We start from the raw sequence: 25,254 nt of genomic DNA on the forward strand, positions 1-25,254 counted from the left end.
GCAGAGTTACAATTGGTGTATTGTCACATACCATGTGAGAGGCACTTGGCAGTCACTTTAGTGGAGCTAGAGTGCAGTGGCGTCACTAGGGTTGGTGTCACCCGGTGCGGTAAAACATGGTGTCACCCCCCCTCTGTCTAGGCTGCCCAGCACCAAGCAGGCAGCGCACGGGCACGGGGCGCACCCGAAACCAGCCCCTGTAAATGATAATATAGGGCAGTATAGTGGCAGGTTAGGGTAGTATAGAGTGGTATAGTGGCAGGTTGGTGTAGTGGGGTGGTATAGGACAGGTTAAGGTGGCATAGGGCATGTTGGGGTGATATAGGGTAGTTTGGGGTGGTATAGGGCAAGTTAGGGTTGCATAGGGCAGGTTGGGGTGGTATAGGGCCAGTTAGGGTGGTACAGGGCAGGTTGGGGTGGTATAGTGCAAGTTAGGGTGGCATAGGGCAAGTTTGGATGGCATGGGAAAGGTCGGGGTGGTACAGGGCAAGTTAGGGTGGCATTGGGCAGGTTGGGGTGGTACAGGGCAGGCTGTGGTGGCACAGGGCAGGCTGGGTGGTACAGTGCAGGCTGGGGTGGTACATGGCAGGCTGGGGTGGTACAGGGCTGTTTGGGGGGGTAGAGGGCAGGCTGGGGTGGTACAGGGCTGTTTGGGGGTGGGGTACAGGGCAGGCTGGGGTGGTATAGGGCTGTTTGGGGTGGTACAGGGCAGGCTGGGGTGGTACAGGGCAGGCTGGGGTGATACAGGGCAGGCTGGGGTGGTACAGGGCAGGCTGGGGTGGCACAGAGCAGGCTGGGGTGGTACAGGGCAGGCTGGGATTGCACAGGGCAGGCTGGGCATGTCAGCTAGAAAAAAAAAAAACGGGATGGTGTCACCCCTCTAGCGGGTGTCACCCGGTGCGGACCGCACCCCCCGCACCCCCCTAGCAACGCCTCTGCTAGAGCGGACATTTGGTGTAGGAACAGTGAATAAAGCTTGCTAATAATTGTATGCATCATTTAAGTCTAATCACAATCAGTCTGATCTCTCTTAAGCTGGCCATACACCATACAATTTTCTTATTCAATTTCCTTTAGATTTACCTTCAACTGAAATGTATTTTATTGGGATTTTATGTGATAGACCAACACAAAGTGGCGAATAATTGTGAAGTGGAAGGATAATGATAAATGGTTTTTCGTTTTTTTTTTTTTACAAATAGATATCTGAAAAGCGTGGCGTGCATTTGTATTCAGCCCCCTTTACTCTGATATCCTTAAATAAATTCTAGAGGAACTAATTGCCTTCAGAAGTCACCTAATTAGTACATAGAGTCCACCTGTGTGTAATTTAATCTCAGTATTAAATACAGCTGTTCTGTGAAGCCCTCAGAGGTTTGTTAGAGAACCTTAGAGAACAACCGCATATTGACGTCCAGCAGGATAACGGCCTCCGCACGCATCGCGGCGATCGGTGGTGTGGCAGTCTGACACACCGTAACATCGATCTCAGTAAAGAGCCTCCGGCGGAGGCTCTTTACCACATGATCAGCCGTGTCCAATCACGGCTGATCACGATGCAAACAGGAAGAGCCGTTAATCTGACAGACGCGAGTAGATGAGAGCCGATCGGCGGCTCTCCTGACTGGGGGGCGGTTTGCGCTGATTGTTTATCAGCGCAGCCCCCCCTCGGATGCCCACACTGGACCACCAGGAGGCCGCCCAGGACCACCAGGGAAGCACCCAACATGTGGATGGCCAGGTAAGTCCCCACAAATGTATGCATAACATATGCCAATCAGTGCCCACAAATGGGCACTGACTGGCACCAGCATGGCACAGACAAATTTGTGATACCCAGCAATGCCACCCACCAGTGTCCATCAGTGCCCATCAGTGCCCACCTATCAGTGCCCGTCCATGCCACCTATCAGTGCCACCCATAAGTACCCATCAGTGCCAGCTATAAGTGCCCATCAGTGCCAGCTATAAGTGCCCATCAGTGCCGCCTATGAATGCCCATCAGTGCCGCATACCAGTGCCACCTATCAGTGCCGCCTATCAGTGCCCATCATCAGTGCCGCCTTATCAGTGCAGCCATACCAGTGCCCATCAGTGCAGCCATATCAGTGCCTGTCATTGAAGAAGAAAAGGTACTTATTTTTTTTCTTTTGTTGCGTAAAAAAATAAAAATCGCAGAGGTGATCAAATACCACCAAAAGAAAGCTCTATTTGTGGGAACAAAATGATAAAATTGGGTACAGTGTAGCACGACCGCGCAATTGTCATTCAAAGTGCGACAGCGCTGAAAGCTGAAAATTGGCTTGGGCAGGAAGGTGTATAAGTGCCCGGTATGGAAGTGGTTAATGGATCAAAAACGTGTATTGAAAAACGCAAAATGCACCTGGAATATGCAAACTTCAACCTGCATAGGTGTAAACCAGGCCTCAAGGAGGAATCATCACTGTATGATGAGTATTTTCTTTGCTCTTTTTAGAGATCAGTGACTGAACGGCAATTGTGACATAGACCTTATTGTGGTCACCAGGACAGGATGTGTAGTGAAAACCTTCCCAATGGGGACAGCTGACACAGAAGCACACAAGCAATTATGCTGCATCCTCACTGCATATGGTCATGTTAGGCCTCGTACACACGATAGGTTAACCAGAGGACAACGGTCTGATGGACCGTTTTCATCGGTCAAAACCGATCGTGTGTGGGCCCCATAGGTTATTTAACCATAGGTTAAAAAAATGGCAGCTTGCTTTAAAATTAACCTATGGATGCCTAACCGATAGGTCAAAACCGATCGTTAGTAGGCACGACCATCGGTTAAAAATCCACGCATGCTCAGAATCAAGTCGACGCATGCTTGGAAGCATTGATCTTTGTTTTATTCAGCACGTTGTTATGTTTTACGTCACCGCGTTCTGACACGATCGGTTTTTTAACCGCTTAACGACCGCCGCATGTACATATACGTCGGCAAAATGGCACGTCGCTGCCTTTCCGCGGGTCGGGGGTCCGATCGGGACCCCCCCCCCCCCAGTACATGCGGCGGTCAGTAAGCCTCAGGGAGTGATCCGGGGCAAGGGCGTGGCTATTTGTTTCTAGCCGCCCCCTCACGATCGCTCCCCGGAGCTGAAGAATGGGGAGAGCCGTATGTAAACACGGCTTCCCCGTGCTTCACTGTGGCGGCTGCATCGATCGAGTGATCCCCTTTATAGGGAGACTCGATCGATGACGTCAGACCTACAGCCACACCCCCCTACAGTTGTAAACACACACTAGGTGAAGCATAACTCCTTTAGCGCCCCCTGTGGTTAACTCCCAAACTGCAACTGTCATTTTCACAATAAACGATGCATTTTAAATGCATTTTTGCTGTGAAAATGACAATGGTCCCAAAAATGTGTCAAAATTGTCCGAAGTGTCCGCCATAATGTCGCAGTCACGAAAAAAAAAACGCTGATCGCCGCCATTAGTAGCAAATAAAAAAAAATAATAAAAATGCAATAAAACTATCCCATATTTTGTAAACGCTAAAAATGTTGCGCAAACCAACCAATAAACGCTTATTGCGATTTTTTTTTACCAAAGATAGGTAGAAGAATACGTATCGGCCTAAACTGAGGAAAAAAAATTTCATATATGTTTTTGGGGGATATTTATTATAGCAAAAAGTAAAAAATATAAAAAAAAATTCAAAATTGTCGCTCTATTTTTGTTTATAGCGCAAAAAATAAAAACCGCAGAGGTGATTAAATACCACCAAAAGAAAGCTCTATTTATGGTAAAAAAAAGACGTCAATTTTGTTTGGGAGCCACGTCGCACGACCGTGCAATTGTCTGTTAAAGCGACGCAGTGCCGAATCACCAAAACCTGGCCTGGGCATTTAGCTGCCTAAAGGTCCGGGGCTTAAGTGGTTAGCTGATGTTGTGTAGGCGTGACGGACCATCGGTCAGCTTCATCGGTTAACCTATGACAACGGTCCTTCAGACCGTTCTCATTGGATGGACTGATCGCGTGTACGAGGCTTACAGTTCTGCTACATTTGTCCAGAGTCAGTTATAGTGCTATCAACTATAACATTTATTCCTAGTAATAATTTTAGTGTTCAGAATTAATGTTAGTAATCTAAAACTCCCTTTGCAAAGAAGTTCAGCTGGGATTGGGAAACGAACAGTTAACTTGCACCACCATTCTCCTGGACTTGTTCTTTCTTATAAAATGATTGCACCTTACCACTTAAGTCTTTTCTTTGTAAAAACTCTGAGAGTGGTAAAGTAGGAATGGTACAGGCTACTTGCATTATTCATACTAAACTGAGCCAAGAAGATAGTGTTACAGCACAGGAGAATCACCTCTATATCTTAGCATATTACTTCCCGGCACTGCAGAAGCCTCACATCTACTCTGTGACGGTATCGGGAGAATTCCTTCCAGCTTGCAATGCCACAATTTGGATTTTTGTTTTGTCCGTGCTCGGAGAGGATCCAGTGCATACATTAGCCATTTTCACTTTGGAATTTACAACTTTTCCAGGAGAATTTAAGAAAACAAGATCATTTTGTGAGAAGAATCTGCTTGAGGAAAGAATGTATCTGTGGGTAATAACTTTACAACCTTGGAGAGGTAACTGAAGATGTTCACTCTACGGCAAACTTTATATTCATGAGCATTTTGAATTGGCAGCTTAGAAGGCTGAAGTATTTTTCTTAATTAATGTAACGGCATTGGTTGCAGCTGGGTCACTGTTAGATTTTTTTTTTTTTTTTTTTTTGAAGTATCGCCTAACAGCATGAGCGTTCAATTCCGCAGAGTGTTAGACTCGCCATTTACCCACTGGGATATCAGCCTGCAGCTGATGTCAATAGACTCAAACCGACGAGAAACTCTGGGATATTACTTTGAGTGAATCCCCGAAACAAGAACTTTAGCATGAGCTTGGAAAGCCGTCGTCATGGGGGGAAAAAAAGGTGATGCAAAGCCGGCAAAGAAAGGGGGCGGGAAGGAGTCTTCCGCGCCTGCAAAGAGTGAAGCTAAAGGGAAGGATGACAAAAAAGGAGGGAAAGATAAAGGAAAAGAGGACAAGAAAAAGGGAAGGGATGCCAGGAAGGGAAAGAAGCAAATAAGCGAAGAGGAAGAAGAGGTTTCTGAGCCAGAGGTTGCTAAAGAGCAAAGCGAAGAGAGCAAAAATGAGGAAGAGGAGGAAGAAGATATTCAACCAGCAAGAGCTAGGAGAGGTAGAGACAAGGGTGTGGCGGCCTTAAAAGGGGCTTCTAAAGCAATGGCTGGCATGAACAAGGGTATGGCAAAAGGAGCAGTTGGTGCTGCCATGGATCTCAAAGCTAAGGAGCAGAAGAAGGATTTAACAAGGGCTCAGCTAAAGGGGGCGACAAAAGCCATGGCGGGGCTGGCCAAAAAACCACCTCCACCAGCCAAGAAGAAGAGGAGTTTAAAGGCCACCTCAAAAATGTTTATGAAATTTAGCAAACTTAAGCCAAAGAGATCCAAAAAAGGGCATTTCAAAGTGGCCTCAAAGCTCTTCATGGGATTCAGAAAAAAATTTGCTGCCTCATCGATGTTAGATAAGAAAAAAAAGTCTGCAGCGATGCTGAAAAATACATCAAAGCTCATGTTGGGTTTAAAGAGATCGTCAAAAAAGCAACTGCCAAAACCACCCGATAGTTCAAAGCCGAGGCCTTCCTTTTTGCTTATCAGATTGGGGGGCAATGCTCCAAAACCTGAGCAAGAAAAAAAAGTCCCAAATAAACTGTTTGGAGGCCTTTTTAATAGGAAAAAGGCTAAACTAAAGTTCAAACCTAGAGCTAAAGTGCTTACTAAAGTTTCTGCAGCTGCCAGTTGGCTGACCAAAAGGTTTCTGTCTAAAAAAAACAAATATTTCCAAAATGAAAGAGCCATACAGGATGCTTGGCTGACTAGGATGGGTGCCCAGAAATTGCCTTTTCCTTCAGAGGAAGAGCTTCAAAAATACAGGATGAATATAAAACGGTTCCCTGGTGGTCACAGGTTCTATGGCCAAAATGAGGATGTGTATGGTCATCCTAAGGACTTTGAAGCCTACCGTCACCAGCGATTTCCTACTCAAAGATATGTGCAAGGTGGACAAGGGACCAGGTATGATGACCCATCAGTTGGCTATTATGACTACCAAGATGAAGAGGGTGGGTTTGATAATTATGGCTATCCTAATGAGGAATATGACTATCCCTATGACCAAAATGGACAAGATTTCCCATATGGTGGAACAGAGGAGGATTATGATAATTATTCTGGGTACCCTATGGAAGAAGATTATACTTCTTATCACGAGAACATGGAATATTGCGATGAGGAGAGTCATCTCCTTAAAAGTCAGAATAATTATTTTGATTATGAGGTTGAAGTCCATCATCCACAGAATGCCTATTCGTCTTATGGCTATGAAGAAAGTGAAATTGATTATTCAGGGGATGCACTGAATCCATATGACCAAAGTGAAAATGAGGATGACTCATATGGTTATTTTACTGGGCAAGATCCATATTCTGAAATGGAGGAAACAGATCATTACAATGCATATGGTACAATGGGTCCAGGTACCTACAGTAGATCCCCTTATGCAGAACCTGTAAACCCCTATGCTCACCCCTTGGATGATATAATGGAAAATGAGGACTTAGGGGACATGGCAGAACACAGTGACCAATTTGATGGTCAGCATATAGAAGAAGATTCCGCAATTTTTTCCCGAAACAGGAAATATAAATTGTTTCCAAGACCTCAGGTAAAACTCTTTGGCCGAGAGAGACTGGACGTTTCATTGCCACCATCTCCTCATATATCGTTTACAGATTTTGATGAAGAGGAAGAAGGTGAAGATGAGCCTTTGTTGGGATCTCAGCAGTGGGAAACAAGGCAACCTGTTACAAAATCCCTTTTTACAAAGTCAGCTCAAAGAAGCTTTGGCCAGCAGCATGCAAGAGGTGTTCAAAAGCTGCTTTCAACAAAACCAATAGGAAGAAAATGGAATCCTCCTCAAGACCATTACCAAGATTCAGGTTCTCAAGATTACTCCCCTAGAGCATTTGGTAGTCCATTAGGACAGTTTATGAAAAGGACACTCTCCCCTAAGCCAATCTTAAAGCGCAATGATAGTCAATCACAAAGGTATCCTGTTTCCCCACCACCCAGAAGTCAATTTTCAGAAACTTCCTTTGCCAGAGCACCCTCCCCACAACTACCTGTAAAACACGTTAGAATCCCTAGCCCCAACGATGGTCACCACAATGCTGGCAAACCTAATGCACGGCAACTAGAGGCCTTGCAAAAAGATCTAGAAAATGAGAGGCACTCCCCCTTACCTTACCATAAACGATTTGGTCATAAGTTGACTGGAATGGAAACATCAAATGTCCCAAGAAAAACTGGGTTGGTAACATCTAACAACAACAGCAATAACACAAACTCTTCTTTACAGCAGTCTGAATCAAAATTTCCTCCATCACCACACATGCATCCAAGATTTAATAAGCAACCACAAGATGTCACCATGCCTCCATCACCAAATCTTTCAACACGACAGAGGCCAGTTTCTCCAAAGCCTTCTATGAATGCATTTGGCCTGAACAAGTCCAATATTTATGGCCAAAATCAGCCTGCACCACTCCAGCCAGGTTCTTCGTTTAGACAGAGAGATCATTCACCTTCACCTCAAATGAACAAAAATAATTTTCAAAGACCTCCTTCACCAACAAGAACAACACATTGGGCTTCAAACTCTACTATCCCAACAACATCTCCTGTAGGAACATTCAGCAACACAAGTGCTGCATCCCCATCATCACCTTCTTCCCTTAGACGGGGAAACAGCTTTAGAAATGACCATGGCCAACTTCTAAGCACTCAGCCATCCATTAAACCTAGGGTTGGTTCGAACACTTTGCAGGTCCAAGGAATGAGGAGCAGAGAAGATATCCAAACCCATTCCAGCACAACATCTCCCAGATCAAGTCCACTTCTCCAAAGGTTTGGCAGCATCAGAAATAAAGAGTTTCAGTCACCACCTTCACCACAGCCAATGCAGATGTCTGCTCACAGTTCCAAATTTAATACTGAAAACCAAGTAGCCGACCAGAGGTCTCCTGTAGTTGGGAGAAGACAAATAAATAACACCCAAAACTGGGGAAATAATGAGGAGACAACAAAAGGGGCACCTAAAAGTTCAGTAATGAATCCTTTTATGAAACATCTTAGGCGCACCGGTGAGATGAAACCGCTAAATTCACATTCACCAAGAGGGTCAATGGCAGATAGGTCACCATATAGGGATGACAACATTAATCCTCCACAGCAAATGTCCCAAAGAAAAGGAAATATGTATGGAGCAGTCGGTGCCCAATCTGAACAGCCGAAGTCACCATCATTGGGAAGACATGACGGCCATTTATCTAATTTGTATCCACCTAGACAAGTGCCAAGCCCCCTGCCCAGGCAAGGAAGTGAAAATTCCATGACAAGGCAATCCTATGATAGAACGTCTCAATCTCTTCCATTCTCCGATACACCAAGATCGCCATTGATGGGGCGTCATAACAGCATTAAAGGATCGTTGAACCATCCACCGCAATTCCCAGCCTCCCCAGTATTAAAAAGACAAGGCAATAGACATATGATGCCCAGTGATTTCAGTGAGGTCTCTTCTCAGTCTGTTCCAATCTCAGATCAAGCAAAATTACCCATGATGGCAAGACACAACAGCATGAAAGGGACTTTAAATCGTGCACCACGACCCCCGATTTCTCAATTGGTAAACCAACAGGGGGGCAGCCGTTTCACACCCAGTGAATTTAATGAGCCACCTACACAAGCTCCTCCATTCTCTGATCCGCCAAGGTCACCTTTAATGGGTAGACATAATAGTATCAAAGGCACTTTAAACCGACTGCCACAACATCCAGTTTCCCAAACTCTAAACATGCACAGAAGTAGTTCGTTTAAAAACAGAGATGCTAATCGGGATGCTCTGCAGTCTCCACTCCTGGGCCAATATAATGGCTTAAGAGAGTCATCAGAAATGCCAGCACCAGCAAGTTCAGTTCCTGAGCCTAAAAATCCTTTTTGGAAAAGGGTTGGTCAGCCTCTTGTAGGGATGTCTCAAGGTCCTCCACCATCACAACAGTTGTTAGGCAGACAAGAACGTCCCATGGCTACCCATCTTCCAGAAAAAGCAGCTTCAAATACATTTGTAAAGAAGTTTGGTCAAATGGCAGGTAGTACGCATAGGCCAAAATCTCCTTCTTTGTCTTCTTCATCACAAAATATAACACGTTCTCAAGATAACTGGCAGTCTTCTCCCAATCAAACACTCCAGCGGAATCCCATGCCCTATGCAGGAAATATGAGCCATCCAAGGTCACCCTCTCAGCCTGCACCAAAGTCTTTAGGTGGTTTCATGGCAGAGTCATTAAATCAAGCAAGTCATGAATCTTCAAAAACAGGATCCACTTTCCATCTGGAATTCCGGGGTTCCCCTACTTTAGCTGGTGCTAACAACTCGCACCCAAGGTATCCTCCACGAAGAGATCCATTTATGGGTTATGGACCTCCAAAACAATCACCAATGAGTCATGGACCTCCAAAACATCCTTCAATGGGCTATGGACCTCCAATACAACCGGCAATGAGTTATGGACCTCCAAGGCAACCAGCAGACTTCTACGAGGGTGACTATGAAGATCCTGTGGGAAGATATGCTGTAGTAATGCCCCAAGTTCACAGGATGGAAGCATTCAGAGGACGAGGTAGTCCTCGGGGAAGCCTGAGAGGTAGCCTACGGGGTAGTGTACGAAAGCCACCCTGGCCAAGACAACATGTGGGGAATTTTCAAGAGATGCATGGTATGAGGGCCCCTAACAAAGCAATGTATCCGCCATGGACTGAAACACTAAGAAGGGGCTCGCGCAGGGCCAAGGAAAAGGTCGCTAGCTACCTTGCACATGGAAGCATGAGATCTCAGGGAGGTTGGCAACAGATGACTGGAAAAGGCCATGGACCCCAATTTGATGACAAGGTATGTTTTTTTTTTTCACGTCACTTTTAACAGTACTACAATATATAGTTGTTTCAGTACAGTTAGGTGTGTTTTGTTCAAAATTATTTGGTCAGACATTACAGTGAAGAAGAACATGAATACTTGTTTATTGAAACTATTGTGTAGGAAAACTGTTATTTTTTGTAGTGGTGGGTACTCTATCTATCTTTTGCAAGTGTAGTTAAATTTGCTTTCATTTGTTGGGAGAGTAAGGGCCCATTCACACAAGAACACAGAGCATACTCAGCCGCCTAGTTTTACTGCCATACATGTGAAAGAGCCCAATCACATTGGTCGTGTAATCGGAAAGTTGAATCCACCTCCTGGTGTTAAAGTGCACTAACTCTGATTTAACATTTAACATCATCTTTTACATTATACCAAAAATTGGGCTAACTTTGCTGTTTAACCACTTCAGCCCCGGACTATTTGGCTGCCAAATGACTGGGCCACAGTTTTGCGATTCGGCACTGCGTCGCTTTAACTGACAGTTGCGCGGTCGTTTCCCCTGATCCCAGTTCTTTCTGGACCTACCCCAGACTCTGACTGGACAGTGAAAAAGTAGCACAGTGATAATCTTATTTCTATGTCACTCTGCTCTCTTCTACTATCATAATTCTTGTCAGCACATGATCTGATTGGTTTCTTGTGCTGTTTCTTCCTCTTACACTTCAGCCCTGCTGTATAGAGACATCCAGAGACTGATACCAGGTCAGATACAGACAGGTGTTTGTATTTAAAAAATGCATACAATGATGTATGAAGTCACCCTAAATTGACTTTTATTTCGCCCTGCCTCCACCAACGTCCCAAATTTGCCTCCTTACACGCATGCTGATGTGCCTAAGGGCTCTGTTGGGACCCGAAGCCTTTTGACACATCTTTGTACGTGCCAGACTTTCAAAAATGGCGGAGCCGAACTCTGCATTTATTTGTTTTCATTTTTATATCTTCTTTGAGTTCAGCTTCAACTGCATATAAAGTGTGGTTCTGTAGGATGGAATCCCGACAATTAATTTAAAATGCCCCCCCTTATATTCCTTCCATGTGCATTGTGTTCGGTGAACTCCTAGTAACCTTGCAGCTCAGAGTTGAGAAGTAGGACGTGATCTCAGATGCCCCCTATGCCAATCCTTGCCCTCCAGCCTTGGCCAGTTATCGATTTCAACCTGCATTGATTTCCACCAGGACACAATGTACTTTATATTCCCTTCTAACAAATAACATAACGGAAAGTCGGAGGGGGGGGAGAATGGGCCAGACAGTATCACTCACAATAGGGATTTATGTAAATGTGGGGACTTGATCCAGGCCCAGCGACTGCAGGAGAATGGGAGGGAAGTATTGAATTAGGAATTGGATGTGCTGTTGGCAAAGGTTTCAGTGGTGGGGTCACAACAGGGATGGTGTACATGTCTGCAGTAAACGCGTGCACCATTATTATCATTAAACCCTTTCACTGCCAGAGCTTTGCACACATAAAAAAAAAAATCAGGCTTGAAGATTACTTTAACTCTCCAAAATATTATATATATCCTGAAAGCAGACACCTTATCGAAAAAAATAGTGGTAGCTCAAATTTTTTATGTCACGCGATATTAGAACAATAGTTTTATGAAACATAACATTTCAGTTAAAAATACACTAAAGTTAATTGTAGGGCATACAAACACAATTTATTACCCAATTTTTGTAGTAAAATACAAAAGATGAGGTTGCGTAAATAGATACTCAACATGTCAAGCCTTAAAATTGTGTGGCGATAAACTATGGAAATCTATATTTTCCATAGGCGACACTTTAAAAGCCCTTACAGGTCATCAGTTTAGAGCTCAAAGATTTTTTTTTTTGGGGGGGGGGGGTGATTTTAAAGAGGTTGTTAAGCTATACGTTGAAAAGGCTGGCATCCTCTCTGTTTTAGGCATATATAAAGCACCTTGGGGCAGATCCACATAGATCAGCACCGGCGCAGCGTATCTAAGATAGGCTACGCCGCCGTAACTTACTTGGCTTTGTTTCAAATCCACAACGAATTTGCGCCGTAAGTTACGGCGGCGTAGTGTATCTCTGGCGGCGTAATTCAAATCGGCGTTTAGGGGGCGTGATTCATTTAAATGAAGCGCGTCCCCGCGCCGAATGAACTGCGCATGCTCCGTTTCTAAATTTCCCGCCGTGCATTGTGCCAAATGACGTCGCAAGGACGTAATTTTTTAAACTTAGACGTGACTTACGTCCATCCCGATTCACGGACGACTTAAGCAAAAAAAATTAAAAATTCTAATTTCGACGCAGGAACGACGGCCATACTTAACATGGCAAATCTAACTATACGCCGCAAAAAGCAGCTTTAACTATACGCCGCAAAAAGCCGACTAGAGACGGCGTAAGAGAATGCGACGGCCATGCGTATGTTCGTGGATCGTCGGAAATAGCTAATTTGCATACCCGACGCGCGAAGCGTCGTGAACGCCACCCAGCGGACGCCGAAGTATTGCATCTTAGATCCAAAAGGTGTACGGGGACGTATACCTGTCGGATCTAACCCAGATGCCGTCGTATCTTGGTTTGAGGATTCAAACCAAAGATACGACGCGGGTAATTTGAAAGTACGCGGCGTATCAGTAGATACACCGGTGTACTCTGTCTGTGGATCTGGCCCCTTGTGTCAACTTTTTAATGATTTTTTTCATAAATACCCTTTTCCACAGTGCGGTCACGTGATCCACGCTTTCCTTCCCCGATGTCAGGAGAGCAGTGTGAGGGGCTGAGATTTCCCCTCTGACGTCAGCCGGCCAGCAGAGGGAGACCACGTGACCGCACAGCATAGTGCAAGAAGGTATTTAGGAATATAAAAAAAAAAAAAATAGACGCACAGTATTTTATAGGTTCCTAAATACAAGGTGATGCTAGGAATTTTAATATATTATTGTACAGGAATAGCGGCGGGAGGAGCGGGGAGGAGCTCGGATCTTACACTGAGCTGGCAGGCAGGGAGGGAGGGGGAGAGACTCACAGCAGAGAGCGAGATGACAGAGGCATGTAAACTGACCACGGTATCATGGATCAGCAACCATGATTACTGTGGTCAGCACACACAGGGGGACACAGGAACACACAGGACCAACCAGGTATTTTAGATCATACAATGGAACAAATTACACAGCAGTAGCACTATGCTATACCGTAGGTCGTGTTTTAGAGGAACATGAGTCTTTCTTTTTTTTCAAGGTTACAACGACTTTAACTATTTAACACTTTTTTAATTACATTTTCTACTAAACAGTTTTTTCATCACACAGGGGACAAAAAGCAATACATTTTTTTGGCAAAAAAAAAAAGTTTTCTTAAATGAAACATCAGGGGTCCTTTCCAATGAAACTAATAGAGTACAGGACACTTTTAGTTCATTACCAGGCAGTGCCGATCCTGACCTCCCTGGGGCCCTAAGCAAAATGACATGTCACATTAAAGTTGTGAACCAGGGGTTGGGGGGCTGCCGACAGTGACATGTCTCACAATAAAGATTAAAGTTGAGAAGCAGGGGGAGGGGGTGCTGACTTACCTCTTCTCCCATGCAGCCAGCGAGTTGAGAAGCTGAGGGGCCGAAAATGACTTCTCACCAGGCGGGGCCTCTAGTATTTTGGGGGGCCCTCCGCAGCTTTGCGGGGCCCTAAGCGGCTTGCATAGTGAGTCTATAGGGCGGATCGGCCCTGTTAGCAGGAGTGGGAGATGAGCGAAAAGACGTTTGCTGAGCTCCCTTTGCTCTACCTGGTGGCACCTGCCCTGCCCATCCTGGGTCTGCTGATCGGTGCGTGGAGCCTGGAAAACATGGTGGAAGTGAGTGCGGGGAGAATACCCCCCCCCCCAAGCCACAACCTACTATGTTATGTTGGTGGTGGTAAAAGGGTCCAAGGAGCAATCCAGTTTGAATTTTTTTTTAATGATTTATATACGCCAACAGTTTACGCAGCGCATTACATATTGTACATTCACTACAGTCCTTCCCCTCAAGGAGCTGACAATCTAAGGTACCTATCCCACATGCAATTGGCCAATTAACCTACCAGCATGTCTTTGGAGTGTTGGAGGAAATCCATGCAAGCACAAGAGAACATGAAGAACTCAACCAGGGTACAAACCACTGAGCCACTTGTTTTGCTCCATTTCTTTTTCTCCTGTGCTTTACAGCTCCGCATTCTGCATGCAGCAGACCACCTTCGTCTACTCTCCTCCATCAATCGTTTTGGGAACATTTGGCTGCACAACACTGAACCTCAGCAGCCGCTTCCTGTTGCAGCATTTTAATGCCCCCTTGTAGTTCTTAGTACTCCAGAGGTGAAGCAGCCAGTGGACTTTACCATCATCACAAATAGCACAGCGGCAATGGCCACAGCAGCTTAAACCTCACAGACTTCTAGGACATTTAGTTCCTTCGTCACCGCTGCTCCTTGTCCACCACCACCGCCATACCACAGGAAGGAGAAGAACAGGACTGGTGTGGTCACATGATTGGTACATTACATTCCAAAAATATATATACTATACTAGGCTAGAAATCTAAAATAAAGAGTTTAGGGCCAGATTCACAAAAGAGATACGACGGCGTATCTCCTGATACGCCGTCGTATCTCTGTTTTAGGGCCGTTCTGACTATGCGACTGATTCATAGAATCAGTTACGCATAGCTAGCCCTAAGATCCGACAGGTGTAATTGAATTACACCGTCGGATCCTAGGATGCAATACTTCGGCCGCCGCTGGGGGGAGTTTGCGTCGTAAACCGGCGTCGGGTATGCAAATTAGCAGTTACGGCGATCCACAAAGGTTTTTCCCGTCGTTACGTCGGCGCAAGTCTTAGTTTCCAAATTGGACCTTGTGGGCCCTTTCATAGGTGTGCGCAGCTTATTGCGTTAGGGTGTGCACCCCAAAGCTCAAACACGTACTACCGATCACTCACGATGAAAGGGAAGGGGCCGGTAAGTTACATATTTATTGGCCCCTTCCCCACACATCCTAAAACATTCCTGCAGCAACAGCCAGAGGGAGAGGAGAGGAGAGTAGGGAAGCCGGCAGTGCTGCAAGGGGAAGGAGGGGGGACCTAGGCAGTAGGGGGAATCTGTGCTGCACAGAGTGATTAGGGTGTGCCTGGGCCCTTTATTATCAACAGACACTTCTACCACCTGCCACAATTATTCTGGAATATAAACTTCCCATTGCAGTCAAAATCTGTCATATTTGTGCAGTAAGCTAGAACAGCCAAGGCACCCTTTAAAGTTATGCATACTCTTTGAACCCCATTTTATAAAATGTAAAAAAACAAACTAACATCCACACACCCAAAATGATAGGTAATCTATTCTTCCAAAACACACTCCAAAGCATTTTTGGCCATACTTATTGACCTATTGCCCACTGTCAGCTGAGGTGTTAGAGCTGCTCCAGGCTCTGAAAGAATCCTGATAATATTTTTCAGGATTCACCCAGCTGTTTGAATGACAGTTCATGGCTGAGAGATGAAGCCAGTTGCACCCACAGCCTTTTCAGCCCAGCGCTCCATTAAAGTGGAGTTCCACCCATAAATATAACATTACATCAGTAGTTTTAAAAAAATGTCATTAGTCCTTTAAGGCTGAAATCCAGGAAGTCATACAGTCTGGCTTCATGATGCCCACACTTAAGATGGCCCCAGTCAATTTCTATTTTATAAAGTGTCTAAATGCTGTAACAACCTAACAAAACGGACCTTAGTTTACAGACTAACTTTACTAGAATACATTAAGCTTGTGTATTACAGGGGTATTTATATTTAAAAAGTGAAATTGTGGCTAGAACTCCGCTTTAAGTGCTGGAGGAGCAGATCAGAGAGTTCTGACAATCACTGCTTTTCACTCATGCCCCGTACACACCATCACTTTATGTGATGAAAAAAAATGACGTTTTTAAAAACGTCACTTTAATTGACCGTGTGTGGGCGAAAACGTCGTTTTATGTCTTCTAAAAAACGACCAAAAAAAATTGAAGCATGCTTCAATTTTATGTGTCGTTTTTCAAAACGTCAACTTTTACTTCACAGAAATTGACCGTGTGTAGTAAAAAACGTCGTTTAAAACAACGTTTTTTCACCCGCGCAAAGAAGGTACTTATGAAGCAAGCTTCAATGGAAAAAGTGGTGAGAACGTAACCTCACTTTGCCAGAACATTGTGAGAAAAACGATGGTGTGTAGGCAACTTCGTCTTTGAAAATTGAAGTTTCAAAAACGTCATTTTTTACTTCACAGAAAATGTCGTTTTTTTTCATCACATAAAGTGATGGTGTGTATGCGGCATCAGAGCTGATCGAGAACTGAGCGATCAGCGGGGATGTGATCGCTCAGTTCTAAGCTCCAAAACACTAATAGAATTTAGCTTGAACATTTATATTTATCTTGGATATTTTTTCTTGAACGAACAAATATTTACCAGAGTATGTGTTTTTTTTATTTGGACAATACCATTTAGACCAAAATTTTAAGGAAAAAGCTAATTAAATTTAAAATACTTTTGTTAAGTCTCTACTGACATTATTGAATGTACTGATGAGATTTTTCCTTTAAAATGTTGTTTGCATATGTACCAGTGCATGGACAGCTTTAAGCCGACCATAGGTGGAACAAAACTCGGCTGGTTTAGCAGGGACCAGCCAAGATTCGATCAATGTATTGGCGGGCTGGTTGTACTAAAATCGATCAATCATAAGACTAACAACTTGAATAGGGTAAGAATAACTAATAACTAAGGATAACTTAGGACAGTTGGCTTGGGAAGGTGGTTGGTGGCGGGATATAATTCTAGCCTTAGCTGAAGTCCCCATGATATATAAGAAGTAGAGGGCTATACTGACCTTTCTGCAGTTACCCAAAAGGGACTTACTTGCAGACAGAAGGAGAGAGAGAAAAATTACCCTTGAAGAATCAAAAGTTTAACTTTTACATTTCCTGTTATTTTGTCATGTCATTGGTTCTCGTCAGATGCAGCCCATGCGGAGCTCGCAGTACACGGAACCAGGCCAAGAGCAGGATGGGAACATGGTCCAGGATTTGACACAGCTGGAGTAAGTGTTTTTTTTTTGTATATTCAGTGGTTTGACATAAGCATATACAGTATTTTCAGAAAAAAATAACTGAAGACACCTGGAGAAAGGATCCTCAGATAACAGAAATAAATGTAAACTGGCAGGACCTTCATTAAAGCAGAGCTCCACCCAAAAGGGGAAGCTCCGCTTGTCTGCCTCCTTCCCCCCTTCAGTGCCACATTTGCACCTTGTGGGGAGAAGGGGGGAGCGGTTACCTGATTTTGATAGTTCGCCGCAGCTGGCCCATTGAGAGAGTGCAGCATGATTCGTGCAGCATGATTCGTGCATGCTCAGTAGGAAACCGACTTGAAGCCACAAGGTTTCCCTAAGGCCCTGTACACACAAGCGGATATCCGATGAAAACGGTCCGCCGGACCGTTTCCATCGGACATTTCTGCTCCGGATTTTGATCTGATGGCTGTACACACCATCAGATCAAAATCCCCACGGAAAACATACGCGGTGACATGGCCGCGCTGACGCGGCGACGTGCGCAACCCTGGAAGGTAAATACTTCCACGCATGCGTCGAATCACTTTGACGCATGCGAGGGATGGGGATCGGTCGGACTTATCCGGTGAGTCTGTACAGACGACCGGATAAGTCCGACGGACAGGTTTCCAGCGGATAGATTTCTTAGCATGCTAAAAAATTTTTATCCGCTGGAAAACGGTCGGCTGGACAAATGTCCGCCGAAAAATGTCCGCTAGGCCCTACACACGACCGGATTTGTCTGCTGGAACTGATCCGCGGATAAATCCCAGTGGACAGACCTGGTCGTGTGTACGGGGCCTTACCCAAGATGGCGGCACCAGCACACGAGAGTCGATTCAAGAATCGGTTTGGGTGGGATTAGAAGAAATGGCCGCACACCACTGTAGATCAAAATCCTTTTTATGTGGACATCCCAAAAACGACAGGAATCAGAATGCTTGGGTGGGGACAATGCGAGATCCCTGGACAGGTAAGTGCCCTAATAGTAAATGTCAGCAGCTACAGTATTGCTGACTTTTAATGTTTTGGTGGGGGGAGCTGGAGCTCTGCTTTAATTTCAGAACAACTCCCAGGGGATAACAAGAGCAGGGAGAACATTGAAAGTCATATTTAAAGACTTGCTTGAATTACAGTTACATTATTCCACCTTGGACCAATGTAAATATTCATATTTCATACCTGGACAATCCCCGTGGAAGCAGAGAATCACTGCTACTACAATTATCCTTGCTGTTTCCCATGTCCTATGCCCTGGGGGGAGGTTGCCTACTTGGTACCTTGGTACAGGCGCCATTCATAGAAGACTTTGCATTTTCTTCAAGGATACAAAGCATTCTCCGATTGGATAAGGTGGGGAGGTGGGACACCTCATGCAATAAGAGAATGCCATGTATTCATTGAGAAAGTTAATTGAGTTTTCTGAATGGTTCCTGTGCCGAGCAAGTGACCCCCTACAGTTACTATGCAGCAGGGCAGCCGCATGGCACGGGATCCGGAAGACAGCGAGCATCAGGTAGTAGCGGTGGCTAAGACAGTGCTTCTTCACTTCCAAGGGGATTGGCCAGGTATGTTATAAGTGTACTCAGGGGCGGACTGACCATTGAGTCACACTGCCCGAGGGCCCCATGCCACTAGGGGGGTGAAAATCCAGAGATTTTAGCTGCCCCGCCTCTGTACTGCCTCCTTGTGTGGTGGCCATCTGTAAGCCCAGGGGCCCCATAATCTTCTATTGCCTGGGGGCCCCATGAGTTGTCAGTCCGCCCCTGAGTGTACTTACATTGGTCCAAGCTGGACCAACGTAACTATACCACTAACTAACCAGCTTAAAGTGAGTCGAGGTAAGTTAGCTCCTCACTCATCTTTTAATGCAGAGCTCCACCCAAAAGGGGAAGCTCCGCTTATTTGCTTTTTCCCTTCCTCCGCTGTCACATTTGGCACCTTTTGGGGGGGGGGGGTAGAGCGTCCCCAATTCTAGGAGACCGCGGCATGGCGAGATCCCTTGGAAGTTCAGCCCCTCTCCTCCTTCCCCCGATGCCGGGTCATTTACAAAGTGCAGCACGCTTCGGCATTGCACAGTAGGGAACCGCCTATGAAGCAACAAGGCTTCAGTGCCGGTTTCCGTTAGAAGGCATGGCGGCAGCAGCACCCGAGGGCCATTGAAAAATCGGCTGGGGTGCCAACATCGCGGGATGCCTGGACAGGTAAGTGGGGGGCTGGAGCTCCACTTTAAGGTACACTTATACTCTGTGCTATTTGTGACACAATGATATAATTGTTTTTTTTCTTGCAGAGATCTACAGGAATTGTCAGTTCTTAACAACCTACGTAAGAGGTTTGAACGAGATCTGATCTATGTAAGTACGCATGTTACATAATTAGTCAGGTATGAAAAAAAAAGTCCATCTAGTTCAACCAATAGAAAAAAAAATTGAAAACCCGCAGTTGCTCCAGAGGAAGGTAACATAAAACGAATAAAGCATGATCCAATTTTCTCTGGGGGGAAAAAATTATGGGCCAAATCCTCAAAAGGGATACGCAGGCGGAACTGCTGTTCCGCCTGCGTATCCCTGTGCCTATCTTTGGAACTGATCCTCAGAAGCAGTTTTCCAAAGATAGGCAGAAGATCTGACATCTGTAAGAGACTTACACTGTCGGATCTTAGGATGCAGTACCGCATCCGCCGCTGGGGGCATTTCGCATTTGCGTATGCAAATGAGGACTTACGGAGATCCACAAAGCTTTTCAGCTTTGTTTTTTCTGCGTAAGTTTACGTTTGCATACGTAAAATTAGGGCTGCTTTTACAAGGTGTAAACTGTTTACACCTTGTAAAAACAGACCTTTTTTTCGATCGCCGCGATTTTTTTTAAATTTTGAATTTTATTTTTCGGCGCGTAACTTTTTTTTTACCCGACGCAACTTTATTGTCCCGTCGCAATCCACAAAGCCCGGCGTAACGTAATTTCGCGCGCTGCCCGTCGGGAAAATGACGTCACGAGCATGCGCAGTACGGCCGGCGCGGGAGCGCGCCTCATTTAAATTGGCATCGCCCCCTGGATAACAGGTCCGCCTTGCGCCGGGAGAATTTAGGTTACACTGCGTGAAATTTCTAGGTAAGTGCTTTGTGGATCGGGCACTTAGGTAGAAATTTCCCGCCAGTGTAACTTAAATGGGAAAAATTAAGTTAGGCTAGGATTTTGAGGATTTGGCCCAATCTTCCTAAACCCTAAAATTATCTTCCTAAACAACTACCCTTGATGTTATTACCAATAATGTTAGTATCCAGATATATTTTGTGCAATTATGTTAATATCTTCATTCGAGTGAATTCCTGCCATGTCACTATTGACATCTGTTTTCTCCACCCATCCTTAGACATATATTGGTAGCATCCTCATCTCATTAAACCCTTACAAGATGTTGAATATTTATGGGACCGACCATGTGCTGCACTACGAAGGTAGAGCCTTGGGAGAAAATCCTCCGTAAGTCCATACTATGAAGCATTTCAGACAAATTGCCTGCATGAGAAAATGTTATTTATATAGTATTATGCTCATGTATGGCGTGCATAATCCATACCTTGCTATTTGCAATGTTTATCCATGTTTCTCTTGCAGGCACCTTTTTGCTATTGCAAATGTCGCCTACACCAAACTAATGGATGCCAAACACAACCAGTGTATTATCATTAGGTGAGTATCGCTGTAGGGCCATATGTACCACCGTCTATTACTAAGGGTAGCTTTTAAAAGTCACCTGTTGAAGCCATAACATGGAAGTCTCACTTCCTCTGTTTTATTTTTCATGTATCTTACATTTTTTGACAAAGCAGCATGAGAAATAACAATTCAAGCTAGTACTAGGGGTAGGGTACTGCATAAGGCATCGACTTTGAAAAGATCTCTTAAAAATAATATTTCCGTTATAGGTTGAGTCTGGTGGGGCAGACTTTTATGTAGCTTTATACATCTCTTGGGAATTCCAACGGCAAGATTGCCGAGTAGTTCTTGGCTCTATTACTAATTACCTTGGAGTTTTGGGTATTTCCACTTATCTTGGAGTATTTCTAATTCTTATGTTTTAATTTTCCTAAAATAAAATTGAGTCACTGAGAGACAGAAAAAAATGCTTGAAAGGTTCCTCAATGAGAGATTTGGCATACTAAAAACTGTTTTTTTATTTATTTTTAGTGGTGAAAGTGGATCTGGTAAAACAGAGGCCACAAAACTCGTCCTGCGTTACCTGGTAGCGGTTAACCAGAGGCGCGGTGTGACGAACCAGGTCAGTTTTTTTTTCTCTTCTTTCTCTATTTCTGTCTGTGCTCCCACTACCGAGAATTCTCTTCAGTTCCTGTGCTGGTGACACCCAGTCAAATCCTAACACATAGGGTGTAACCAGGACAGGAGGTAATGGGAAATCTCACCAATTGAGATGCAAAAAGTAAGAATGCTGGTTGACTGTACTGCTGTTTGTGCCTTCCATAAGGTACAGTCATTAGACTTAGTCACATGCCTTTTGAAATGGTAAGATGTAATGTGATCACTTTGGAATAAATAATTTGGATGTTATTTGAAGATCCTTGCGTGGTGTGCTGGCTCATATGTATATTGATCCCTTATGGCTGGTTCACACTACAGGCAATAAATGTGGGCATCACTGCAACATGAAGTAGCACTCTGTGCATGCAATAGTTTATTGTGGTATCATTCATTTTGGAAAGAAAGAACGAGAAAGAAAGATATAGTATAGACATAGAGAGATAAAGAGAATGATAGATATAGACATAGAGAGATAAGGAGAATGATAGATATAAAGAAAGAAAGAAAGATATAGTAAAGAAATAGAGAGATAGAAAGAAAGAAAGAAAGAAAGAAGAAAGAAAGAAAGAAGGAAAGAAAGAAAGAAAGATATAGTATAGACATAGAGAGATAGAAAGAAAGAAAGAAAGAAAGAAAGAAAGAAAGAAAGAAAGAAAGAGAGAAAGAGAGAAATAAAGAAAGAAAGAAAGAAAGAAAGAAAGAAAGAAAGAAAGAAAGAAAGAAAGAAAGATATAGTATAGACATAGAGGGATAAAGATAATAATAGAGATAAAGAAAGAAAGATATAGTTTAGACATAGAGGGATAAAGATAATGATAGAGATAAAGAAAGAAAGATATAGTAGAGAGATAGAAAGAAAGAAAAAAAGAAAGAAAGATATAGTATAGACATAGAGAGATAAAGAGAATGATAGAGATAAAGAATGAAAGAAAGATATAGTATAGACGTAGACAGATAAAGAGAATTATAGATAGAAAGAAAAAAGGAAAGATATAGTATAGACATAGAGCGATACGAATGATAGATATAAAGAAAGAAGGAAAGATATAGTATAGACGTAGAGAGATAAAGAGAATGATAGAAAGAAAGAAAGAAAGATAGATATAGTATAGCCATAGATAGATAAAGAGATTGATAGATATAAATTAATAAATAAAGAAAGATATAGTATAGACATATAGAGATAAATAGAATGATAGATATAAAGAAATAAAGAAATAAAGATATACTATAGACGTAGAGAGATAAAGAGAATGATAGATATAAGGAAAGAAAGGAAGAATATTACTATGATTTAGTTTAGAAGTAATGGCAATAGATATAAGCGATATATAATCATCATCAGTGTATCTGTGCTCCAGTAATGAACAGTTGATAATTCTCTGACTCTTCTTCCTTTCTATGTATGCACTCATCATCTCGGACACGGTAGATCGAGGTATTACCTGTTATCAGCTCTGCATGTAATGTGTGGTGATGTATTGAGTATATCTGCATCTCTGTATGGCAATGCCACTGTAACTGTTTATATGGATATATATGTGTCTACTTGTGTGTGAGTGTATATTGTATACAAAAACAAGCAGATATGGATTTCTTTGTCCATCAGATTCTAGAGGCCACACCTCTGCTGGAATCTTTCGGAAATGCCAAAACAGTCCGGAATGATAACTCCAGCCGGTTTGGAAAATTTGTGGAGATCTACATGGAGGAGTACGTTTTTGCATTATTTTAAATTAAAGCAATATAAAATTGATGATTTTCTGTTTTTAATCCATTAGAAAATAGTTGTATTAGTTGACAATTAGACTTTGAACAATATATTCAGATTGTAACAAATAAAACATAAAGATACCCATCTACCTACATCACAATTTGTAGAAGGTATAGAACAGGCACAGAGACCACTGTGGGTTCAAATGGATATTTTTTGGTAACATTTGTAGTCATAAGACTTTATGTGGACATTTTGTGTGGACTTTATGTGGGGTATTTTGAATATGTTTTGCAATGTTTTAAATGGAATGAAGTAAAATTGTGTCTTTTTTGATACTGCGTGTTTTTATAAATGTCCACTTAAGGTCCTATGACTACAAATGCTTCCACAGTCTATATAATATGTAGGGACGTGAACATATAACACACACAGGGCCAGATCCACGAAGCAGTTACGCTGGCGTATCTATTTATACGCTGCGTAACTGCTAGTTTGCTCCGGCGTATCTTTGTATTGTATCCACAAAACAAGATACGCCTGAAGCTGGGCTAGATCCGACTGTCGTACGTCTTAGTACGCCGTCGGATCTAAGGTGCATATTTACACTGGCGCTAGGTGGCGTTTCCGTCGATTTCCGCGTCGAGTATGCAAATTAGCTAGATACAGTGATCTACGAACGTACGTCCGGCCGGCGCATTTTTTTACGTTGTTTCCGTAAGGCTTTTTTCGGCGTATAGTTACCCCTGCTATATGAGGTGTATCCTATGTTAAGTATGGACGTCGTTCCCGCGTCGAATTTTGAAAATTTTACGTTGTTTGCGTAAGTCGTTCGCGAATAGGGCTTTGCGTAGAATGATGTTCACGTCGTAAGCATTGGCTTGTTGTGGGTTAATTTCGAGCATGCGCACTGGGATGCCCCGACGGACGGCGCATGCGCCATTCAGAAAAAACGTCATTTACGTCGGGTCAAGACGTATTAACATAAAACATGCCCCCATCTCATCCATTTGAATTGCGCGCCCTTACGCCGACAAAGTTACACTACGCCGCCGTAACTTACGGCGCAAATTCTTTCTGGATAAGGAAAATACGCTGTAAGTTACGGCGGGGTAGTGTATCAGAGATACGCTACGCCGGACGGAACAATGCGCCATGCTACGTGGATCTGGACCACAGTTTGGGTTCTCAACTGCGTGTGGATTAAAATGGAACTCGTCCAAGTGCTTGTGAGGACAGCCAAATGTTCCATACTTTAATGCCCTATACACACGATTGGAAATTCCGACAAGAAAAGTCAGATGTGAGCTTTTGGTCCGAAATTCCGACCGTGTGTACGCCTGACTTTTCCTGTCAGAATTTCCGCCAACAAAAGATTGAGAGCTGGTTCTCAAATTTTCAGATGGAAAAAATTCCTATCGGAAATTACGTTCGTCTATAGCTATTCCGACGCGCACAATTCTGACGTATTCTCGGAAACAATTCAACACATGCTCGGAAACAATTCGACGCATGCTTGGAAACAATTTGACGCATGCTTGAAAACAATTCGACGCATGCTCAGAAGCATTGAACTTCATTTTCTCGGATCGTCGAAGTGTTGTACGTCACCGCGTTCTTGATGGTCGAAGGTTCAGAGAACGTTTGTGCATCCGTGTGTATGCAAGCCGAGCTTGAGCGGAATTCCGTCGGAAAAACCATCCAAGGTTTTTCGGACGAAATTCGTTTGCGTGTACGTGGCATTACAGTAGGTACATCCTATTTGAATTTGATGCTTCGGAGCTGCATTTGATCTCCTTCTGAGCTGTTTCTGACCTTCTTGTAAACTACTGACATCCTTCTGACCTTCTTCTGAATCGCCTTTGCCATCCTTCTGAGTGGCCTCTGACCTCCTTCTGTGGTGCTTTTGAGTTAGTTTCTAAGCTGTATTGGGCTTGCTTTTGACTTGCTTCTGGCCTCTTTTTAAGCTGCTTCTGACCTTCTTCCGAGTTGCTTCTGACCTTCTTCCGAGTTGCTTCTGACCTTCTTCCGAGTTGC

At 43.9% G+C, this 25,254-nt stretch overlaps 1 protein-coding gene across 1 annotated transcript in view; it reads left to right on the forward strand.

The window, feature by feature from the left end:
* The first annotated feature begins 4,946 nt into the window (after positions 1-4,946).
* The window catches only part of MYO15A (myosin XVA), a 118,498-nt gene continuing 98,190 nt past the window's right edge, over positions 4,947-25,254 (forward strand). The window contains exons 1-7 of the mRNA XM_040358434.1: positions 4,947-10,058; positions 17,086-17,168; positions 19,474-19,537; positions 20,557-20,666; positions 20,802-20,876; positions 21,375-21,465; positions 23,113-23,216. Coding sequence (XP_040214368.1) covers positions 4,947-10,058; positions 17,086-17,168; positions 19,474-19,537; positions 20,557-20,666; positions 20,802-20,876; positions 21,375-21,465; positions 23,113-23,216 — 5,639 coding nt within the window. The remainder of the gene's footprint in view (positions 10,059-17,085; positions 17,169-19,473; positions 19,538-20,556; positions 20,667-20,801; positions 20,877-21,374; positions 21,466-23,112; positions 23,217-25,254) is intronic.

Source organism: Rana temporaria, chromosome 6 (genome assembly GCF_905171775.1).
Source record: "Rana temporaria chromosome 6, aRanTem1.1, whole genome shotgun sequence".
Classification (NCBI taxonomy): Eukaryota; Metazoa; Chordata; class Amphibia; order Anura; family Ranidae; genus Rana; species Rana temporaria.